Here is a 19,645-nt window from a genome sequence, read left to right on the forward strand (position 1 = left end):
GACTTTCTTTGTCGGTCTTCCTAGATGTTTTTAGAGAGCTTTTATATTGAATCACAAGAACTATTAAATAGAAGGAGGAATTAAATTTATGTTTTTAAGTTTAGCTCCTTACTAGCTAAAATTTTCATAGTACTTCATTTCTTTGATAGAAGATATATGTCAACACTATTTACTGTAAAAGTAACAACATAAAACCTATGAATGTCTTATGGTTGCTATGTGTTATAAATGTTATGTTATGAAATTTTGTTTTCCCATTTTCCATGCATTAATCTGAAAATGTTTTTATTCAAGTTGCTTCTATTCAAAAAACATAAAAGGAAAGTACAATAATGAATCACATCTGTATATAACCTGATTTTATATATAAGTACATAAAAAATTGGCCAGTGCAATTTTAAAAGCTTTATTCATGCTTATTGAAAAAAATAAAACTGTGAGCACAGAGAATTATAGCTTTCTGAATATCTGTAATAATGATGACAAAAGAAGAATGTTAACTTCATAATTTTTGATAAGGATTATTTTATGTTGTTAAAACTTAGCCAGTTATAGGAAAGCCTTTATTTTGCTTTTTAAAAAATTGCAGCTTGTTCTTGTTTTATTACTACAGTATATACTCACATATTTCTGAGTAAAGTAGTTCAATTTTAAAAAGTTTTCTTCTGTTCTTTGTCTTATTTTTGTTTCCTCTGATACTTGTTCTAAGCTGGTTATTCTATTGGATATTCTAAAAGATCTGGTGATACTCTGTTCTCTATAATGAAAGGATGAATAAAGGGCTGTGTAGGTGAGTGTAGAGTTCTCTGCCTTCATCGCTGGTAGAACAGTGAGGGAGGCCCACTTATGTTCAAGTAAGTTGTTGGTAGGTGTTATGGCTTACTTCGTTTGTACTTCTTCAGAGTACAAAGGAAAATTATTCTGTTATATATTATAGAATTTTACTCCTGTTTTGAATTACTCTCAAGAATAGAATAATTATAAAATAGTAGTTACTATCTTTCTTATAAAAAAGAACAAGTAGGAGTGATGTCAGCATCATGGCAGAGTGAGCTCTTCCTTTAGACTCTTCCCCACAAGACACGATAAAAAAGACACTCATAAACCAACAGAGGACATTCACACAACACGATAGATGTCTGAGAGACCTACATAGCCATATGTCTGAAGGGGGAGGTGCTGGACCCTCCAGAAGGCAGGTGAAGGAGGTAAGGACATCTTCTCTCCCTACCCCAACAGCAGTGACCTAGGGCACAGGACCATGCACAGCTCTGAGAAGAGACAGGGGAGGGGACGGTCCTCCAGAGGGATGCCTTCACTCTCTGAGTTGCCTCCCAGCCTGTGGGAAAGCTCCACACAGAAGATGCTAAGTAATCATGAGGGCGTAGTCACCAAGCAGAGCACCCCAGGAGGACAGAGAGTGAATGCAGAATGGGAGTGTCCCCAGGATTGCAAATGTGAAAGAAAGCATCCCTCCCCCTGCCTGGTGCATCAGCTTGGCCAGTCGGCCATAGCAAGGGACCCCTGCCACAGACCTGGTGCACATGTGTGTACAGCAGCAGCAGCCAGCAGGCAGATGCAGACGGGCTCTGTCAGCATAGCTTCCAAAGGACAGGCACAGCTGCCAGGGATTGCGGTGGGCTCAGAATACACAGCTCCTGCCTCCCTGCCAGTGGCAGTGAGTGGAATCTGCGACCAGGTACTATCACTATGCGACGGCACAAATCCAGTCCATCCCTGGGATGAAGAAGTATATTAATACTTCAGTCCAGAAGGTAAATGATGAGTACCCAGAAATCAATCCTGAAGGTGCAGAAATTTACAGTCTAAATGACAGAGAATTAAAAATAGCTATCATAAAAAAACTTAACGTGTTACAAGAAAACTCAGTTCAATGAAATCATGAATAAAATTAATGAACAGAGGGAATTCCTCACAAAAGAGATTGAAACTATAAAGAAAAATCAACCAGAAATGTTGGAGATGAACACAGTGAATGATATACAGAATAATCTGGAGTCCTTAAATAATAGAGCTGATATCTTGGAGGACAGAATCAGGAATGTAGAGTACCGAAATACAGAGATGCTTCAGATGGAGGAGAGAGAACTAAGACTAAAAAGAAATGAAGAAATTCTCTGGGAAATATCTAACTCAATTAGGAAATGCAGCATAAAAATTATAGGTATTCCAGAGAGAAAAGAGAGGGAAGAAAGGAGCAGAGAGCTTGTTCAAAGAAATAATAGCTGAGACTTCCCAAAGCTGGGGAAGGAGCTGGAACTACAAGTAAAAGAAGCTAATATAACTCCTAATTACATCAATGTAAAAAGACTTTCTTCAAGACATATGTTAGTAAAACTGGCAAAAGTCCAGGACAAAGAAAAAATATTAAGGGCAGCAAAGCAGAAGAAAATAACCTACAAAGGAACCCCTGTCAGGCTTTCAGCAGATTTCTCAGCAGAAACCTTACAGTCTAGGGGATAGTGGAATGATATATTCAAAATTCTGAAAGACAGAAACTTTTAGCCAAGAATACTATATCCAGTGACACTATCTGTCAGATATGATGGAGAAATAAAAACATTCCCAGATAAACAAAAGCTGAGGAAGTTCATTGCCACAAGACACTGCCCCCCACAAGAAATGATCAAGAAGGCCCTCATACCTGAAAAAAAAGAGAAAGGGTTTACAAAGCTAGGGGATAAACAGGCAGACAAAATCAGAAAATGACAACTCTCTATCAGAACAGGTTAGCAAACACTTAATTATAATATTAAAGATGAAGGGAAGGAAAACATTAAAAAACTATGATCATTGCATTTTAACTACAGACTCACAACACAAAATGGAATAAGTTGTGATAACAATAACTTAAGTAGGGAAGAGGAAAGGGATAGAACCTTCTTAGACTAAGGAAATAAGAGGCCATCACAAAATTTACTCTCTTGTCTATGAGATCTTAATACAAACCTCATGGTAGCCACTACACAAAAAATCAGAAAGAGACACAAATGATAAATAAAGAGAAAACTGAGAAAACCATGATAGAGGACCACCACACTAAACTGCCAGTCTGAAATACATGGGAGAAGAAACAAGGGAAATACTGAATAACCAGAAAATAAGTAGTAAAATGGCAGCACTAAGCCCTCATATATAAATAATCACTCTAAATGTAAATATATTGAATTCTCCAGGCAAAAGGCATAGGGTGGCTGGATGGATTAAAAAACAAGACCCAACAATATGCTGCCTCCAGGAAACACGTCTCAGCTCTAAAGACAGACAGTGGCTCAGAGTGAAGGGGTGGAAGATGATACTTGAAGCTAATGGCAAACAAAAGAAAGCAGATGTTGCCATACGTCTATCAGACAAAATAGACTTCAAGATAAAAAAGGCAATGAGAGACAAAGGGGGCAGTATATAATGATAAAAGGGACACTTCACCAAGAGGACGTAACACTTGTAAATATATATGCACCTAGCACAGGAGCAACAAAGTACATAAAGCAACTATTAACAGACCTTAAAGGACATATTAACAGCAACACAATAATAGTAGGGGACCTTAACAGCCCACTCACATCAATGGATAGATCATCCAGACAGAAAGTCAACAAGGATAGTGGAATTAAACAAAAACTAGACCACATGGACTTAATAGATAGATTTGTAGAACACTCCACCTGAAAACAGCAGAATACACATTCTTCTCAAGTGCACATGGAACATTCTCAAAGATAGACCATATGTTGGGAAACAAGGCAAGCCTCAATAAATTTAAGAAGATTGAAATCATATCAGGCGTCTTTTCCAACTATAATGCTATGAAACTAGAAATCAACTATAAGAAAAAAGCTGGGAGGGGCCAGCTCCATGACTGAGTGATTAAGTTCATTTGCTCTGCCTCGGCATCCCAGAGTTTTGCTGATTCGGATCCTGGGTGTGGACATAGCACCACTCATCAAGCCATGCTGAAGCGGTATCCCATGTGCCACAAGTAGAAGGACCCACAACTAAAAATATATACAACTATGTACCAGGGGGTTTTGGGGAGAAAAAGGAAAAATGAAATCTTAAAAAAAAGAGAGAAAAGAAAAAAGCTGGGAAAGTGAAAAACAAGTGGATGCTAAACAACATGCTACTGAACAACCAATGGATCCCTGAAGAAATTTAAGGAGAAGTCAAAGAACATTTGGAGACGAAAATGAAAATATATCCTAACAACTCATATGGGATGCAGCAAAAGCAAACCTAAGAGGGAAATTCATAGCAAAGCAGGCCCACCCTAACAAACAAGAAAAATCTCAAATAAGCAATCTTAAATTACACCTAAGACACCTAGGAATTAAATTACACCTAAGAGACCTAGGAAAAGAAGACCAAACAAAGCCCAAAGTCAGCAGAAGGAGGGAAATAATAAAAATTAGAGCAGAAACAAATGACATTGAAACCAAAAAAACAGTAGAAAGGGCCAATGAAAGAGCTGGTTCTTTGAGAAGATAAACAAAATTGACAAACCCTTAGCCAGACTCACTAAGAAAAAAAGAGAGAAGGCTCAGATAAGCAAAATTAGAGATGAAAGATGAGAAATTACAACAGATATTACAGAAATACAAAGGATTATAAGAGAATAAGTTGGACAATCTAGAAGCAATGGATATATTCTTAGACTCATACGACCTCCCAAAACTGTATCATGAAGAAACAGCAAATCTGAATAGACCAGTCACTAGTAAAGAGATTGAAACAGTAATCAAAAATCTTCCCCTCCAAAAAAAGTCCAGGACCAGGTGGCTTCTCTGGAGAATTCTACCAAACATTCAAAGAAGACTTAATACCTGTGCTTCTCGAACTACTCCAAAAAATTGAAGAAGATGAAACACTTCCTAACACATTTTGTGAGGGTAACATCACCCTGATCCCAAAGCCAGGCAAGGACAACACAAAGAACGAAAATTACAGGCCAATATCACTGATGAGCATAGATGCAAAAATCGTCAACAAAATATTGGCAAACCAAATACAGCAGTACATTAAAAGAATCACCATGATACAGCATAATCAAGTGGGATTTATACCAGGGATGCAGGGTTGCTTCAACATCTGCAAATGTATGTGACACACCATATTAACAAAATGAGGAATAAAAACTACATGATCATCTCAGTAGACACAGAGAAAGCATTTGACAAGATTCAACATCCATTTATGATAAAAACTCAATAAAATGGGTACGGAAGGAGTGTACTTCTACATAATAAAGGCTACATGACCAACCCACAGCCAATGTCACATTCAACAGGGAAAAACTGAAAGCTATCTCTCTGAGAACAGGAACAAGACAAGAGCACCCTCTCTCGCCACTCTCATTCAACATGGTACTGGAGGTTCATGCCAGAGCAATTAGTCACTAAAAAAAGAGAGAAATAAAAGATATCCAAATTGCCAATGACGAAGTGAAGCTCTTTTTGCAGACGATATGATGTTATATATAGAAAACCCAAAAGAATCTGTTGGAACTGTTAGAAATAATGAACTACTACTGCAAAGTGGCAGGGTACAAAAATCAGCTTACAAAAATCAGTTGCTTTTCTATACTCTAATAATGACCTAACAGGACGAGAACTCAAGAATACAATCCAATTTACAATCACAACAAAAAGAATAAAATATCTAGAAATAAATTTAACCAAGGAGGGAAAATACTTATACACTGAAAAGTGTAAGACATTATTGAAAGAAATCTGTGATGACATAAAGAAATAGACATTCTTGCACATATGTTGGAAGAATAAACATAGTTAAAATGTCAAGGCTACCTAATGCAATCTATAGATTGATGCAATCCCAATTAGAATCCCAAAGACGTCCTTATGGAAGTAGAACAAAGAATCCTAAAATTCATATGGGGCAACAAAAGACCCCAGATAGCTAAAGCAATACTGAGCAAAAAGAACAAAGCTGGAGGCATTACAATCCCTGACTTCAAAATATACTACAAAGCTGTGGTAATCAAAACAGCATGGTACTGGTACAAAAACAGATACACAGATCAATGGAACAGAATTGAAAGCCCAGAAATAAAACCACACATCAGTAGACAGCTCATCTTTGACAAAGGAGCTAAGAACGTATAATGGAGAAAGGAAAGTCTCTTCAGTAAATGGTGTTGGGAAAACTGGACAGCCACATGCAAAAGAAAGAAAGTAGACTTTTATCTTTCACCATACTCAAGAATTGACTCAAAATGGATTAAAGACTTGAAGGTAAGATGTGAAATCATAAAACTCCTCAAAGAAAAAATAGGCAGTACACTCTTTGACATATGTCTTACAAGGATTGTTTTGAATACCATATCTACTTGGGTAAGGGAAACAAAAGAAAAAATAAACAAGTAGGACTTTATGAGTCTAAAGAGCTTCTGCAAGGCAAAGGAAACCATGAACAATACAAAAAGACAACCCACCAACTGGGAGAAAATATTTGCAAATCGTATATCCGACAAGGGGTTAATCTCCAAAATATATAAAGAACTCAAAGAACTCAAGAACACAAAAACAAACAACCCAATCAAAAAATGGGCAGAGAACATGAACAGACATTTCTCTAAACAAGATATCCAGATGGCCAACAGGCACATGAAAAGATGTTCACCATTGCTAATCATCAGGGGACTGCAAATCAAAACTACATTGAGATGTCACCTTACACCTGTTAGAATGGCTGTAATAAACAGGACAAAAGATAACAAATGTTGGAGAGGATGTGGAGAAAAGGGAACGCTCATCCACTGCTGGTGGAAATGCAAACTGGTGCAGCCACTATGGAAACAGTATGGAGATTCCTCAAAAAATTAAAAATAGAAATACCATATGACCCAGCTGTTTCACTACTGAGTATTTACCCAAAGAACTTGAAATCAACAATTGAAGGAGACTTATGCACCCTTATGTTTATTGCAGCAGCATTCACAATGGCCATGACATGTAAGCAACTTAAGAGCCCCTGACTGATGATTGGATAAAGGAGATGTGGTCTATATCTAGAATGGAATACAACTCAGCCAGAAACAGAGACAAAATCGTCTCTTTTGCAACAACATGGATGGACTTTGAGGTTATTATGTTATGGGAAATAAGGCAGACAGAAAAACAAACACCACATGATTTCACTCATACGTGGAGGGTAAACAAACACATTGACAAAGAAAACAGATTAGGTGTTACCAGAGGGGAAGAGCGTTGGGGAGGTGGGCATAAGTGGTAAAGGGACACACAGATATGGTGCCTGACAAATAATAATGTACAACTGAAATTTTACAATATTAGAACTTATTATGGACCTCAATAATATAGTTAAAAAAAAAAAACGAAATTAGAAGGATGTATCCAACTGGAAAAATCCAAATAACTGAAAACCTCCCTTCTCAAAACGAAACTATGTATTTCATAGATCAGATAAGTTAAAACAGAAAAATACTGAGTTTTTATATGGTAAAACATGTATTCTTTCTTTTCTTGTTGAAATAAAATTTGAATTTAAAGAAGTATTTTCAGGCCTATATATATGTTGAGGTGTATCACTAACTTGACTTTGTTTTTAAATTGTTGCAATATCTGACTTCCTTAAGAAGTTGTTTTATTCCTGTTCTGAGAAAGCCATTCATAAAAGCAGTCTTTGGGACCTTGGAAAGTTAGTTGTTGTTTATTATGTCCGTGTTGAGCATGTATAGATTGTACTATTCTGTGGTTTCCAGAAGGAGATTATGTGTTAGTAAGCCTGAATGATTTATACAGTTCAATTTTATATTATCTGTTTGTTGGTCTATATATTTATCTGTTTATTCTTGCCTTGAAGGAAAATCTAAATGTCAAGCTGGTGGAAAATCCAAGAGAACAATTCAAAGCACTCATAAAACTACTAAACAGGTACAGCGCATATAACTTTTTACTTACTGACTTTCAGTTTCAATCAAAAAATCTAATTTTGCAGGATTTGAATATTGTCTATTTTGTCTTCATGGAAAAATTTAATGTCACATTATTTAAGAAATGTGTATATAGTACTGTGTTCTAGCTTGTAGTAAATACTTTTCATAACAACCCTTTGATGTAGGCATTATTGTTATCTTACTTACAAATGAAGAAACTGAGTTAGAAGGGGGTTGTGTAACTTGCTAATCATTGACACAGTGAAGGTTTGAACCAGGCCATCAATTTCCACATGCTCTTAACTACTCTGTTGCACATCCCATATTTGTGAGTTCTGTCATGATTTTCTTTCTTGGTATAATCCTGCCTTTAGGTTATAGTCTAGTAAAGCTATATTGACCCTTTAAAAAGTTTCAAATTGCTTTACTAAAGTTTTAGAGAATACAGGCCTACCTTATTTTTAAAAATGTTTTTAGCATAATTATAGTTAACTTTTTAGTCCATAGTTATTTTCTCTAAACTTTTCATATGTATTATTTGTTTGATATTATTAAATATAGGAATATGTATTATGTAAACCAAAACCTTCACATAAGGAAAACATCTAATCAAAACTTCATTGTGATTTCATAAAAATCCCTCACTCCTCACACACACTCAGGCATCAATGGTAAAATATTTTTTTAAAAATTGAAAAGACAAAGGATTTTAAAAAATGAGATAAACATCTCTGGATCAGAAATAAACATACATACTGACAGATAAGTGGAGTTGGGGGCACAAACTTAATGACTAAGTCTTATGGGATAAGGGAGGCTAAAATGCCCTGATTGTGGTGGGGAAACAGATCCAAGCTCAACTTTAGGCTTGTGTAGAGTTCTACACTAGGAGACAATAAAAGCGCAACCTACTTGGGGTTGTGGCCTGTGAGAGCTGATGTCTGAAGCAATGAAAAGGAGTGACTCTCTGGTTCATGACTGGATATGCTCCATTCTTGAAGGGTGAGAGCTTTAAACTCCCAGTAGAAGACCTCGGAAGTGGGACTGTAGTGGGCCAGATGATGGTAACCATGAAACTACTACCCATGGAGTGAGAGTGAGCAAAGTGAAAACTAAAATACAAGAAACTGAAACTCAAAATAAGCTTCAAAGTAAAATATGAAAGCACATGAGGAAAGTACTGTCATAATTTATAGATAAGACATTCCACCAATGAGAGTAATGAAAAAAGGGCATTTTTCTAAAGAGGACTTTGAAATAAATGAGTTTAAATTCCTCAAAGGAAAGAATAACTGTAAAGGAAAATGGAGAAATTCTGAAATAAAATAGGTGGATATTAAGTTTGAACATTAATAGATAAGAATGAACCAATTAGAAATCTTAGAAATAAAAATGTTGTCAATGAAAATTTGAAAACCTGCAATTAAAGGATAAATGATATATTGGACAAGAAGATTAGTCAAAGAATTTGTTAATTGGAAGATACTACTGAGGAGGATTTAGTACATAGCTCAGAGAACTAGAGATGGAAAATAAGAAAGAAAATTTAAGATAAAGAAATCCTAATCTTATCTTCTAGGACTTTCAAAAGTAGAGAATAAATAGTGGGCATGCAATATTTGAAGAAATAATGTTGAAAATTTTCCTTACTTTCTGAGTTCTCGAGAGCTTCAGAGCATAGCTGTGGAGCTCAGCAAGATAAATAAATAATAGATTTATACCTAGATAGATTGTAGAGAATCTGCAGAATGTTAAGGGAAAAAAAAACCTTTAAAAATACCAGGAAGTAAACAAAACCACAGGGGAATGACAGATTAATAGTCTTTTTATGAACAAAAGGACAATGGAGCAATATTTTCAAAGTTAGAAGGCAAAGTAACTTTTAACCCAGAAGTCTATGCCCAACCAAATGATCATTCAAGTGCAAGAGTGAAATAAAGCCATTTTTAGATATCGGAAGACTTACATGGTTGCCACCTATAGACCCTTAATGAAGGAACTATTAAAAAGTTAGTTCAGCAAGAAGGAAAGGTAACCTGGAGGAAGGAGCTTGATAAAAGGGTATCTGTAAAGTATATTGGTAGATCTCTTTAACTATTCATGATTTTTAAAAAAACTCACACAATTAAATTTAGAAAAGTTTAACTGTAATTTTAGACAATATTAACATGGAAGATGGATTGTAGGGAGTTTGGAGGGGAGTTAGAGTGATAAAGTCCTTGTCTTATTTAGGAAGAAGTCTTTGTTAGGAAAATACAAGTGTAAGTGTGTGTGTGATAAAAATTTAAAAGAATAAAACGAGCAGCTGTGATTTTCAAAGAAACAGAGGAAAAGAGAAAGTGAATAAACCAAAGCTTTTCAACTCAATAGAAGGCAAGAGAGAGAAAAAAAGAAGCAAAGAAAAATCATGGTAAGTAAAAAACACACAAGGTTGTGGTAGACAAGTATAAATATATCAGCAATTAATCTTGTAAACTGATTGGATCCATCTCTTAAAAGGCAGATGATTGAGTTAAACCTCTCATTTCAAAGTGTACACATAGCTGTGTACAGGAGACATGTTTAAAACCTCAAGGAAAGGTTTAAAACAAAGGGATAGAAAAAAATCCAGGTATTCTATATGTACTTTAAAACTAGTATAGCAATATTCATATTAAATGAGATGGAATTCAACGTGAAAAGCGTTGATGACATAAAGATGGAAGTTATATAATGGTAAAAAGAATAATCATCTAAGTATAGCAGTACTCAACTTTTATGTACCTAATAGCATAGGCTTGAAATATTTAAAGCCCAGACTAACAGAATTACAAGGGTCACAGTGCATTCATAATCATATTGGGAAATATTAATAGCCCATACACAGAAACGGATAGATCAAGCAGTAAAAAACACCAGTAAGGATATAGAATTAAGAATAAAATTATACTTGATCTCATATAAATGTGTGCGTGTGTGTATGAATATGTGTGTATTTATTGGTACTCAAGAAATAGTGCGCACAGAACATATGCAAAAATTGGCATACTAGATCATAAAGGAAGTCTCAATTAGTAGAAGTCAGACAAGAGAATAGAAGTCAGAACATATTCTCTGACTATAATGCAGTTACATTAGAAATAGAAGGATATTTTCCCATTATGTACGAAAAATAAATTTTCAATGGACTAAAGACCAAATGTGAAAATAAAAATTCAAAACTATCTAGAAGGATATTTTTATGACCTTTACTTAGGAGTGACTTCCCTAGACCAGACAAAAAGCACAACTCATGGATAAGTTATATATCAAAATGAAATTTATGTACTAAAAACTTGGCTAAACAAAGTTAAAGGTGAGACTGATTGGGCGAAGGTTCCATATCAAGAATTTATGAAGAGCTAAAATTGGAAAAAGAAACGCAATAAAAAAGCAGGGGAAACCTGAATAGCCTGTAAACACATGAAAAGATGCTCAGTTTCAGTAGTGATCGGGGAAATGCCTCTTGACTACTTGTGAAACCCTACCACTTTGCCCTCTAGAACTAGGTTCGTCACCAGCAAAATCTCTCTCTCTTCTCTGAACCTTCCCTTTACCTTCTTGTTCTAACTCAATACCAACTCACTTGTGAGGACACTGCCTCCACCACAGGCTTTTTAAGTAATAGTTGTATTTTTCCCCCACAGGACTCCTACCTCTGGTCGTAGAGGTGGGTTTCCTGCTTGCTCTTTACTGGTATTTCAGACAGTTCTCCAGTGTGGGGGAGGGAGGGAGGGAAGAATACGCAGAGCACGGAGGATTTTTAGGGCAGTGAAAGTACTCTGTATGATAGTATAATGATGGATACATGTCATTATACATTTGTCTGCGCCCATAAAATGTGCAGCACCAAGAGTGAACTGTAAGGTAAACTAGGGACTTTGCATGATTATGATGTGTCAGTGTAGGTACATCAAGAAATCTATGTTCAATTTTATATGCTCATGCATTTTTCTGGGAATAGGTTCATAAGTGTTGTCACATTCTCAGGTGAGTTGATAAGCCCTTCTGAGAGAGATATCAGAAACCTCCATTTCTTCCTTCCTTTTCCCCTCTCCTTCCCTTTCTTTCTTTTTTCTCTTAAAAGTCCTTGATTAAAACAGTGTAACTTGATGGAATTCACTTGTGTCTAACTTTTCCCAAAAGTTTAGGTTGCTTTGTCTTCTACTGAGTGTCTTAGAATCAGTTAGGCACAGTAAGCCATAGCAGTGGGCTGGTTACCTGATTTTGAATCTTGGCTTTGTCACTTACTTAGTGTGAGACCTCGGGTTCATCATTTACTTTAGCTAAACCTCAGTTTTCTCCCCTGTAAAATGGAGATAATAATAGTACCTATGATATAAAATTGCTTCAAAGATTAAATGAAATATAACTGTAATGGAAAGCACTTAGTACAGTGCCTGGCACACAGCAAGTATGCCATGAATGTTAGAGGCTACCTACCTCCGTTATTATTATCACTCCTGTTATTTTTATCAGTGGTAGGGTAAGAAATTCTATACTGACTTATCAGCCTCTACAATTTGATGTATATCTTCTGCCTTTCACAAGTTTGGCAGTTTTTGCCGTTAGTTTATTTACAATTTTTTCTATGAGCATATTTCATTCCCCTCTTTATATTTCTCAATATGATCATACCTAACATTATTTGAGTACTATTGCGTGCTAGATTCTGTGTGAAATGCTTTGTGAACATTGGAGCAGAGGTTGAAAGACTAGGTTCTGGTCCCAGTTCTGTCACTTAGCCTCTTGACTTTGTCAAGAAAGTCAGTCCTTCTGAGTCTCTGTTATCTACAAAATAGGAATAATAATTATCCTGTCTTTACAGTTTGTTGTGATGATTAAATGACATTACGTTTTCAAAAGCCCTTCAAAAAATATAAATAAGCATGCAAATAAAAAGTATTACTGTTTTTCTCAAAGTTAAATGTCAGATTTGCATAGCACATTGCCTTTTAGATGGAATTACCTTGCTATAGTTTCTGCTTTTCCAGAATCTTTCTTAGTAAAAGCCTCACATAGAGCAATCACAAAGAATAGAAACATCTTAACCTGAAATCAGTACTGCCTGTTCTACATTGTAAGAAAGGATGGTAAAGTATTTGAATCATATATACATGGATGCGTGACATGGTAAATACATAAATGGGTGAAAACGAGTGAAAGTTTTTTTGAGAATTCTATAAGATTATAGTCTGAATTCACAGGGAGTTACTAGCCGTTTGCTGATCAATGTAGAAAAACTTTGTGAAGGAGGTATAATTTAGGAAACCCCAAATTCAGGAAACTTAAAATTCTCAAGTTAATTTTAACTTTAGATGGGTGTATATAGAAAGAGAAATGAGGTGGTCTGGAATATCTGCTAACGGGCTGTCAGCACAGGGCCTTGGACAGCATTGTAATGGGAAGCCAACAGTGTTAATTGTAGAACTCTAACTGAAAGATGGTCTCCTGTGGCTATATGATCCTGGAAACTCAGCCTCTGAACCTCAATTTTCTAAGCTGTAAAGTGGAGCTAATAGTACATACTTGAAAAGTTGTGTGCAGGGGGTTAGAAGATTATGTGAAGTTGATTTATGATCTATAATCCTATATAAATTGTTAATTATTATTGTCACAGTTGTCAGGAAAGTAATGGACAGAATTAAGCTTTGCTTTGGGATAGATGTTAGTTGAATGGGACTTTTAGTACGGTTTAATCCAAGGAGAGGATGTTTGCCATAATAACTAAATCAGTTACTACTGGGGCTAGAAAGAACTTGGACAGCAGTTGAGGCAAAGGTTTTGTGGGTTGTTGATTATTACTTTAAATTTTATTGTTTAAATATTGAGAATTTGGGCTGGACTAAGGCTGTCACATAAAATATTTGCTAATTTTTGTTTGCTAAATCTGGCAAACCCTAGTTTGGATGGAGGACCATGGAAGGAGGGTGAGCAGCTCCATTTCATCCTCTTAAGTGTATTTGTCTCTGTGTGTGTATGTTTTGTTTGCTTGCTTTTTGGTGGTGGAGATTATGTATAAACCAGAGATTTGCTATGAAAGATCTATTTTGGATATTCTCCATTTTGGGGCTCTTCTATGAAAAAGAAAAAACAGACAAGCAAACAGGAATGACACACACACTTACAAAACAACCCAAAGAAACCTGGGATTGTTTGTTGCTCTAAATGTAGTAGAAGGTTAGTATTGATTTATGCATTAGTTTCAGTAGCCATAGAAGAGATAAGCAACTCCTTTGGTACTTAGATGTAAACTACATGCTCATGTTTTTGGTGGAGTGATTCTGTGGTACAGTCAAATTTTTCATGTGCAACTGAGGAAAGAATAGGTCCCATGAACTTTATTTGGTGAGTCTGCTCTGTAGCTGGCGCTTGGTTTTATTAATTCACTACTGTTCTTTAGGTAAGCTGTTTTGCATTTATATATTAATTTTTGCTTTTAATGGAAATTAAGTGAATATAACTATAGTATATGTCATTTCTAAATGAAAAGAATATATGCAAGCAGTTTCAAAATGTTGAAATTGCTATTTATTATTTGCGAATGTATGTAAATGTGCCATACATGTATTCCAGTGAGGATCCCGTTTAGTGCTCCTTTTTGACTAACGGTCTGTTCACCATTGAAGTCATCCTAATCTTCAATAAGACACGACTGAAGTAAAAATTAACCTTACAAATCTGCCACTTTTGTTTAAGATGAGAAACTGTGTTTTATGAATTCAGTGTGATATGATATAAACTAAAAAGAAGAATGTCATGTTTTTAAGTATTCATGTTGAAAAATGTGCTTTATACAAAAATCCAATCCATGGAGGCTTTTTGAAAATATTTATTCATGTTTTATTTCACCAGAACACTGCAGTAGACTGTAAAATAACATCATCTACAGCTGGAGATAAACACTTTGATAAAAGTCCTACTAAAACAAGGCACCCTCGGAAAATTGATCTAAGAGCTCGGTACTGGGCATTTCTTTTTGACAATCTTCGCCGAGCAGTGGATGAAATCTATGTAACTTGTGAATCAGATCAGAGTGTGGTGGAATGTAAGGTAAGGTTTTCTGTGAGCCTTCATTATCCATTTGAAGCCAATTTTTGCTACACCTAACTCGATCATTTACATCAGTAAATAATACTGTAGTGTTAACTGTAATTGCTGTGCTGTACATTAGATCCCCAGAACTTATTCATCTTGTAACTTAAAGTTTGTACCCTTTGACCAGCATTTCCCTATTTCTCCCATTCGTTGCAACTTCTGTTCTCTCTGCTTCTATGAGTACTTCAGGTTTTTCTTGGTTTTGACTTTTCAAGAGTAGTCTTGTTGTTTGTATTACCTAATCACATTCCTTTACATTCCGTGCAAGATTCAGTAGAAAGCTGTTTTGGTACAGTCCTGGGAAAGAAATAAAAGGGATGGATAGTCACACACACTTAATTAAGAAATCTCTTATCTTTGTCTTCCATTGGTACTGTCGGTGGCACAGTGAGATTTTCACATTCTTTAGTTTCATGTTTAATTGGACATTGCTCCCTTTCCATTGAGATACTTATCACTCTCCTAATTTACTCTGGTCAGGGAAAAGTGAGATTGATGGCTAACTGTAAACAATCTTGGGTGGGATTGGCATATCATTGTAACATGTGTTTTCTAATTTTAGATAACCTTGTGTTTGTAGTAGGATATCAAACACACACACAGCATAATCTGTCTCTAAAAATTCACTAAAAAGCCTGGCCTTTTAGTGAATACAAACTATAATACTATATTATTTTATACTGAGTAAAATTATTTTGAGAAAAACCAGAGTGATTCATCTTCATAGAAATATTACAGAGATACCTTCTGTTTCTACAGTGACCATGGTTAAAAACCTTGGAATTCGTTATTTAATCTTTGAAATATATGAAGGGTCAAAGAAAAGTTATGTTGAGACAGCAGCTGTGTTTCCTCTCAAATTGGAAATAGCCAAAATAGGTTTTGGACTAGCTTGAAAATGATTCATCAGAAGCGGTTTTCAGAATAAACAGTAATTGAAATCATTCAAATTTATGGTTTGGTTGTCACAATTAATATTGTTACTATCAGCATGTAAAAGTTTGTGTGTGTTTTAGGAAAAAAAATTTTAAGCAAAATCATATCCTTGGAGTTTAATAAATCAGCATGTTTTGGTAGAAGACACTATCAGGCTAATTTAGGGTTATAGATTCTGTAAAATGAGTGTGTGGTCCTAGATAATCTCTATGTCAACCCTAGAGATCAATCAGATCAGCAGATTCTTTGACTTTATTATTAAGAATAACAAATGGTTGATTGAAGAAATCAAATTTGTTTGTAAAATATGTACTTCTTTATAGAAGTGAGTTTGACCAATTGCAACCAAGTCTCTGTGATAAGCAGAAACTCTTGGATCTGTCTCTGAAACTGTATTTGAGGAAGCTAGACTTGGCCATAAGTCAGTGTGGCTTTTACTTCTGTTTCTGTAATTCACCTACCCAAAGCTTTGTGAAAGTTTAAAGTAATAGAAATTTGTTGTGCAAATGTAAGAATGGAGAAGATTTTGACAAAGTGAGAGGAGTAGAGATGTGTTCTCTGTTCTTTGTAGTGTGCCAAGATGCTCAAAGGCTTATGCTGAGAAATAAAATCTGGGAGCTTAAAAGTTATTTTCAGGGGCCAGCCTGGTGGTGTAGCGGTTAAATTTGTGTGCTCTGCAACCTGGGGTTTGCCAGTTTGGATCCCAGACGCGGACCTACGCACTGCTTATCAAGCCATGCTGTGGTAGGCATCCCACATATAAAAAAAATGGAGGAAGCTGGGCACAGATGTTAGCTTAGGGCCAGTTTTCCTCAGCAAAAAGAGGAGGATTGGCAGTGGATGTTAACTCAGGGCTAATCTTCCTCAAAAAAAAAAAGTTATTTTCCTACTCAACTCTACTCCTCTTCCTTTCCAGGACTTACAGGTGGTGGTGATGTAAAAAGATGCAGTTTAACATTTGGTCTAAGCATGTGCTGGATATATAATAACTAGAGTTCCATTTTTCTTTTGCTCTATTCTCATTATAAAAACACCTCTGTCCATTATCTTATTTGATTTGTACCTTTGTGAGATCTATAACCCAGGGAGTTTTCCTCATTGTACAGGTAGATTTAACCCTTGTTTTGTGGATGTACTGACAGAATTTATCCCTGTTTGTGGTTTGTGTGTTTTAGCCTTAGTTAAGTAACCGCAATTCAGTTCTTTGTCTCATATGTAAAATGCAGTTAATAACACCTGGATTATGTAACTCACATGCTAAGTGTAGCAATATAGTGAAATGTATATTTCCTGCTTCAGCCAGGGTTGCTGACCAGAGCCCACCACTGTAATCAAAGGAGGCTAAATTTCTCATTTTTTAGTTTGAAGATGTGCCTGTTATGCCATGGGCCACTTCGTTGTGTGATTTGCTAAGAATCGACATTCCAGCAAAACTACACTCAAACCATCACCACCACATTTCCTTTTCTTCCTTATAAAGTGGGCTAGAGGGTGGGCTAGGGGAGATTGCTTTTTGGAGAGTACACAGTTAATGACGCAGTATCCATCTTCTCAACTTGTTCTCACAAAAGTTTGAAGTGGGGCTTGAATTGCTTGTGAAGTGTGTGAGTGTGGCTGTAGGAAAGGGAGACTGGCATTTTATTCTCTGGCTGGATCTTTGCTGACTGATTTTGGTGCCTCTGGAATGGGGGAAAGCATGGTAGGAACACATTGTGCTTTCCTTTCTCTGTTTACCATTTCCACCTGGGGAGAACTGGAACTGGAATGTTGGGGCACCCTTAGGTATAGAGACTCGTGCTTACATTTGCTTTAGAGATTTCATAGCACAGTAGGCTCGCTGGGTAGTGCATGCCAGCTGGGCTTGAAGGCACTATAGGGTACTAGGCCTTGGAAAGAGATAGGATGAGAGTTCTTGGTGATCAAGTAAAGAGGACCCCCAGAGTCTCATGATTTATGTGAGGGAAGGAGTGTGGACATTAGTGAAGATGTTGGAGTCATAGGAGCTTCCTATGGGTGCACTTGATTAGGTGACAATATGCAAAACTGATGGAGTTGGGCAGACACTGCTTGGGCAGAGGAAGCCAGGATGAACCTGAACACTGCCTAGTGAACAACATATGCTACCTGTGCAGAAGTCACCATCTTCTGCAGAGATCAGTAGAGACCACTGACCTCAGGCTGAGTCAGAGAAAGATTAGGGATACATCTCTGCCTGGCAGCACTCGACTCAGCTGGCAGTGCGGCATTACCTTAGTCCCTGGAGAAGGACTAGCTGATGACTGTAGCAGACTCATCACTAGTATCTGGTGAGCTCTTGTAAGCAGAATATTGCTTTGTTCCCACAAGCTGCCACTTATGGCGAAGGACATAAGATTGTAAATGTAGGGGCCTGGGAAGGGGAGTACAGGGAAGGAAGGAAGGAGAAGACTCAGTGAGAACAAGCCATGCCCGTCTCTACCATAGGCATCTGCTAAAGGCCATATAATTCTCACTTGTGCTAATAAGAAGGTTGTTTGAAGATGGGATTTAAAAACTATTCTTTGATAATTGAATGTGATTGAAAAACTGTGAAATTTCACTTAACATACTCAGCATGTTTAGGATTCAACTGAGTACTTATGGGGAAAAACATGGAAGTATTCTGTGTTTATATCTCAATGAGTTGAGACTTCTCAATTTAACAAGTTAAGTAAGGATCAAAATGAGATGTGAGAAAATGCTTTGAAATGTATGACATGTAATAAAAACAAAATAAACTTTATAATGAGATAAAAGGAAAGTCACAGATGGAGAAACAGGAATATAGGTCCACGAGTAGAGAAGGAATAATCATAGAAGTAGGAAGAAGAGTAGGAGGATAGGATTGTCCCCCAAACCATGGCAGAAGTAAGAGTGTTGCAGAGATCAAGAATGACTGCAGTTGAGAGAGTTGAAAGCCTTTTCAATTTGGCATTCAAGAGGAACAAGAGCACATGGGATCAAGGTGAAAATTTGCGGTAAGAATGTGAAATTCCATCTGATAGTTCTTTGCCCTTTTTATTTTTGAAAAGTAGGAGGTATGGGGTTTGTGGGGTTGGAGGTTTGAGGAAAGTGGCAAAGTTCTGAAGTAACTGTGATGGAGAATGGAAGGGCTGACTTACAGAAATCAGGATTGCCCAGCAGCCTTGAAGGTCACAGGTGAGATTGGAAATTCTTCTTTCCTGTATCTTCATTTTCCTTATTGGATTCCTCTCCCCTCAGCATTAAACATGCCTGTTTCTCTTCCATCCTAAACAAAGAGAACAGCAAAAAGAAACGCCTAAACTCTTTCTCTGCTTTACTTATGCTTTCACCTACTCTCCCATCATCCATTTTTCTCCTCCCTTTCTCAGCCAAGTTTGTTGGAAGAACTTTCTACATTTGCTGCCTCCATTTCCTTTTCTCCCAGGCACTCATTAGTCTACTCCAACCTGGTGCCACATTCCTATCATCAGAGCTCCTATTAAAGTTGCTGGTCACTTCTGTATTATTTAGTCCAGTGGTTGTTTTCAGTCCCTTCCGTGATCTCTGAGCAGCATTTCACACTGTTGACCGCCCCTTCTGCTTACAGCATCCTTTCCTTCGGCTTTCCTGGAACAACCTCTGCTAGTTTTCCTCCTCCTTTGTTGGCTGCTACTTCTG

The 19,645-nt window shown here is 36.5% G+C and overlaps 1 protein-coding gene across 8 annotated transcripts in view; it reads left to right on the top strand.

Moving 5' to 3' along the window:
• The window catches only part of SCAPER (S-phase cyclin A associated protein in the ER), a 513,402-nt gene that overhangs the window by 80,609 nt on the left and 413,148 nt on the right, over positions 1-19,645 (top strand). For 7 of the 8 annotated variants that reach the window (XR_006887542.1, XM_046653964.1, XM_046653961.1 and 4 more), the window contains 2 exons: positions 7,861-7,931; positions 14,807-15,004. Coding sequence is in view for 6 of the 8 variants with exons in the window: in XM_046653964.1 (XP_046509920.1) it covers positions 7,861-7,931; positions 14,807-15,004 (269 nt within the window). In the remaining 2 variants the exon portion in view is untranslated. Of the gene's footprint in view, positions 1-7,860; positions 7,932-14,806; positions 15,005-19,645 lie in introns of those variants that run through there. The other variant, XM_046653967.1, reaches the window with a different exon arrangement.

Source organism: Equus quagga, chromosome 2, assembly GCF_021613505.1.
Source record: "Equus quagga isolate Etosha38 chromosome 2, UCLA_HA_Equagga_1.0, whole genome shotgun sequence".
Classification (NCBI taxonomy): Eukaryota; Metazoa; Chordata; class Mammalia; order Perissodactyla; family Equidae; genus Equus; species Equus quagga.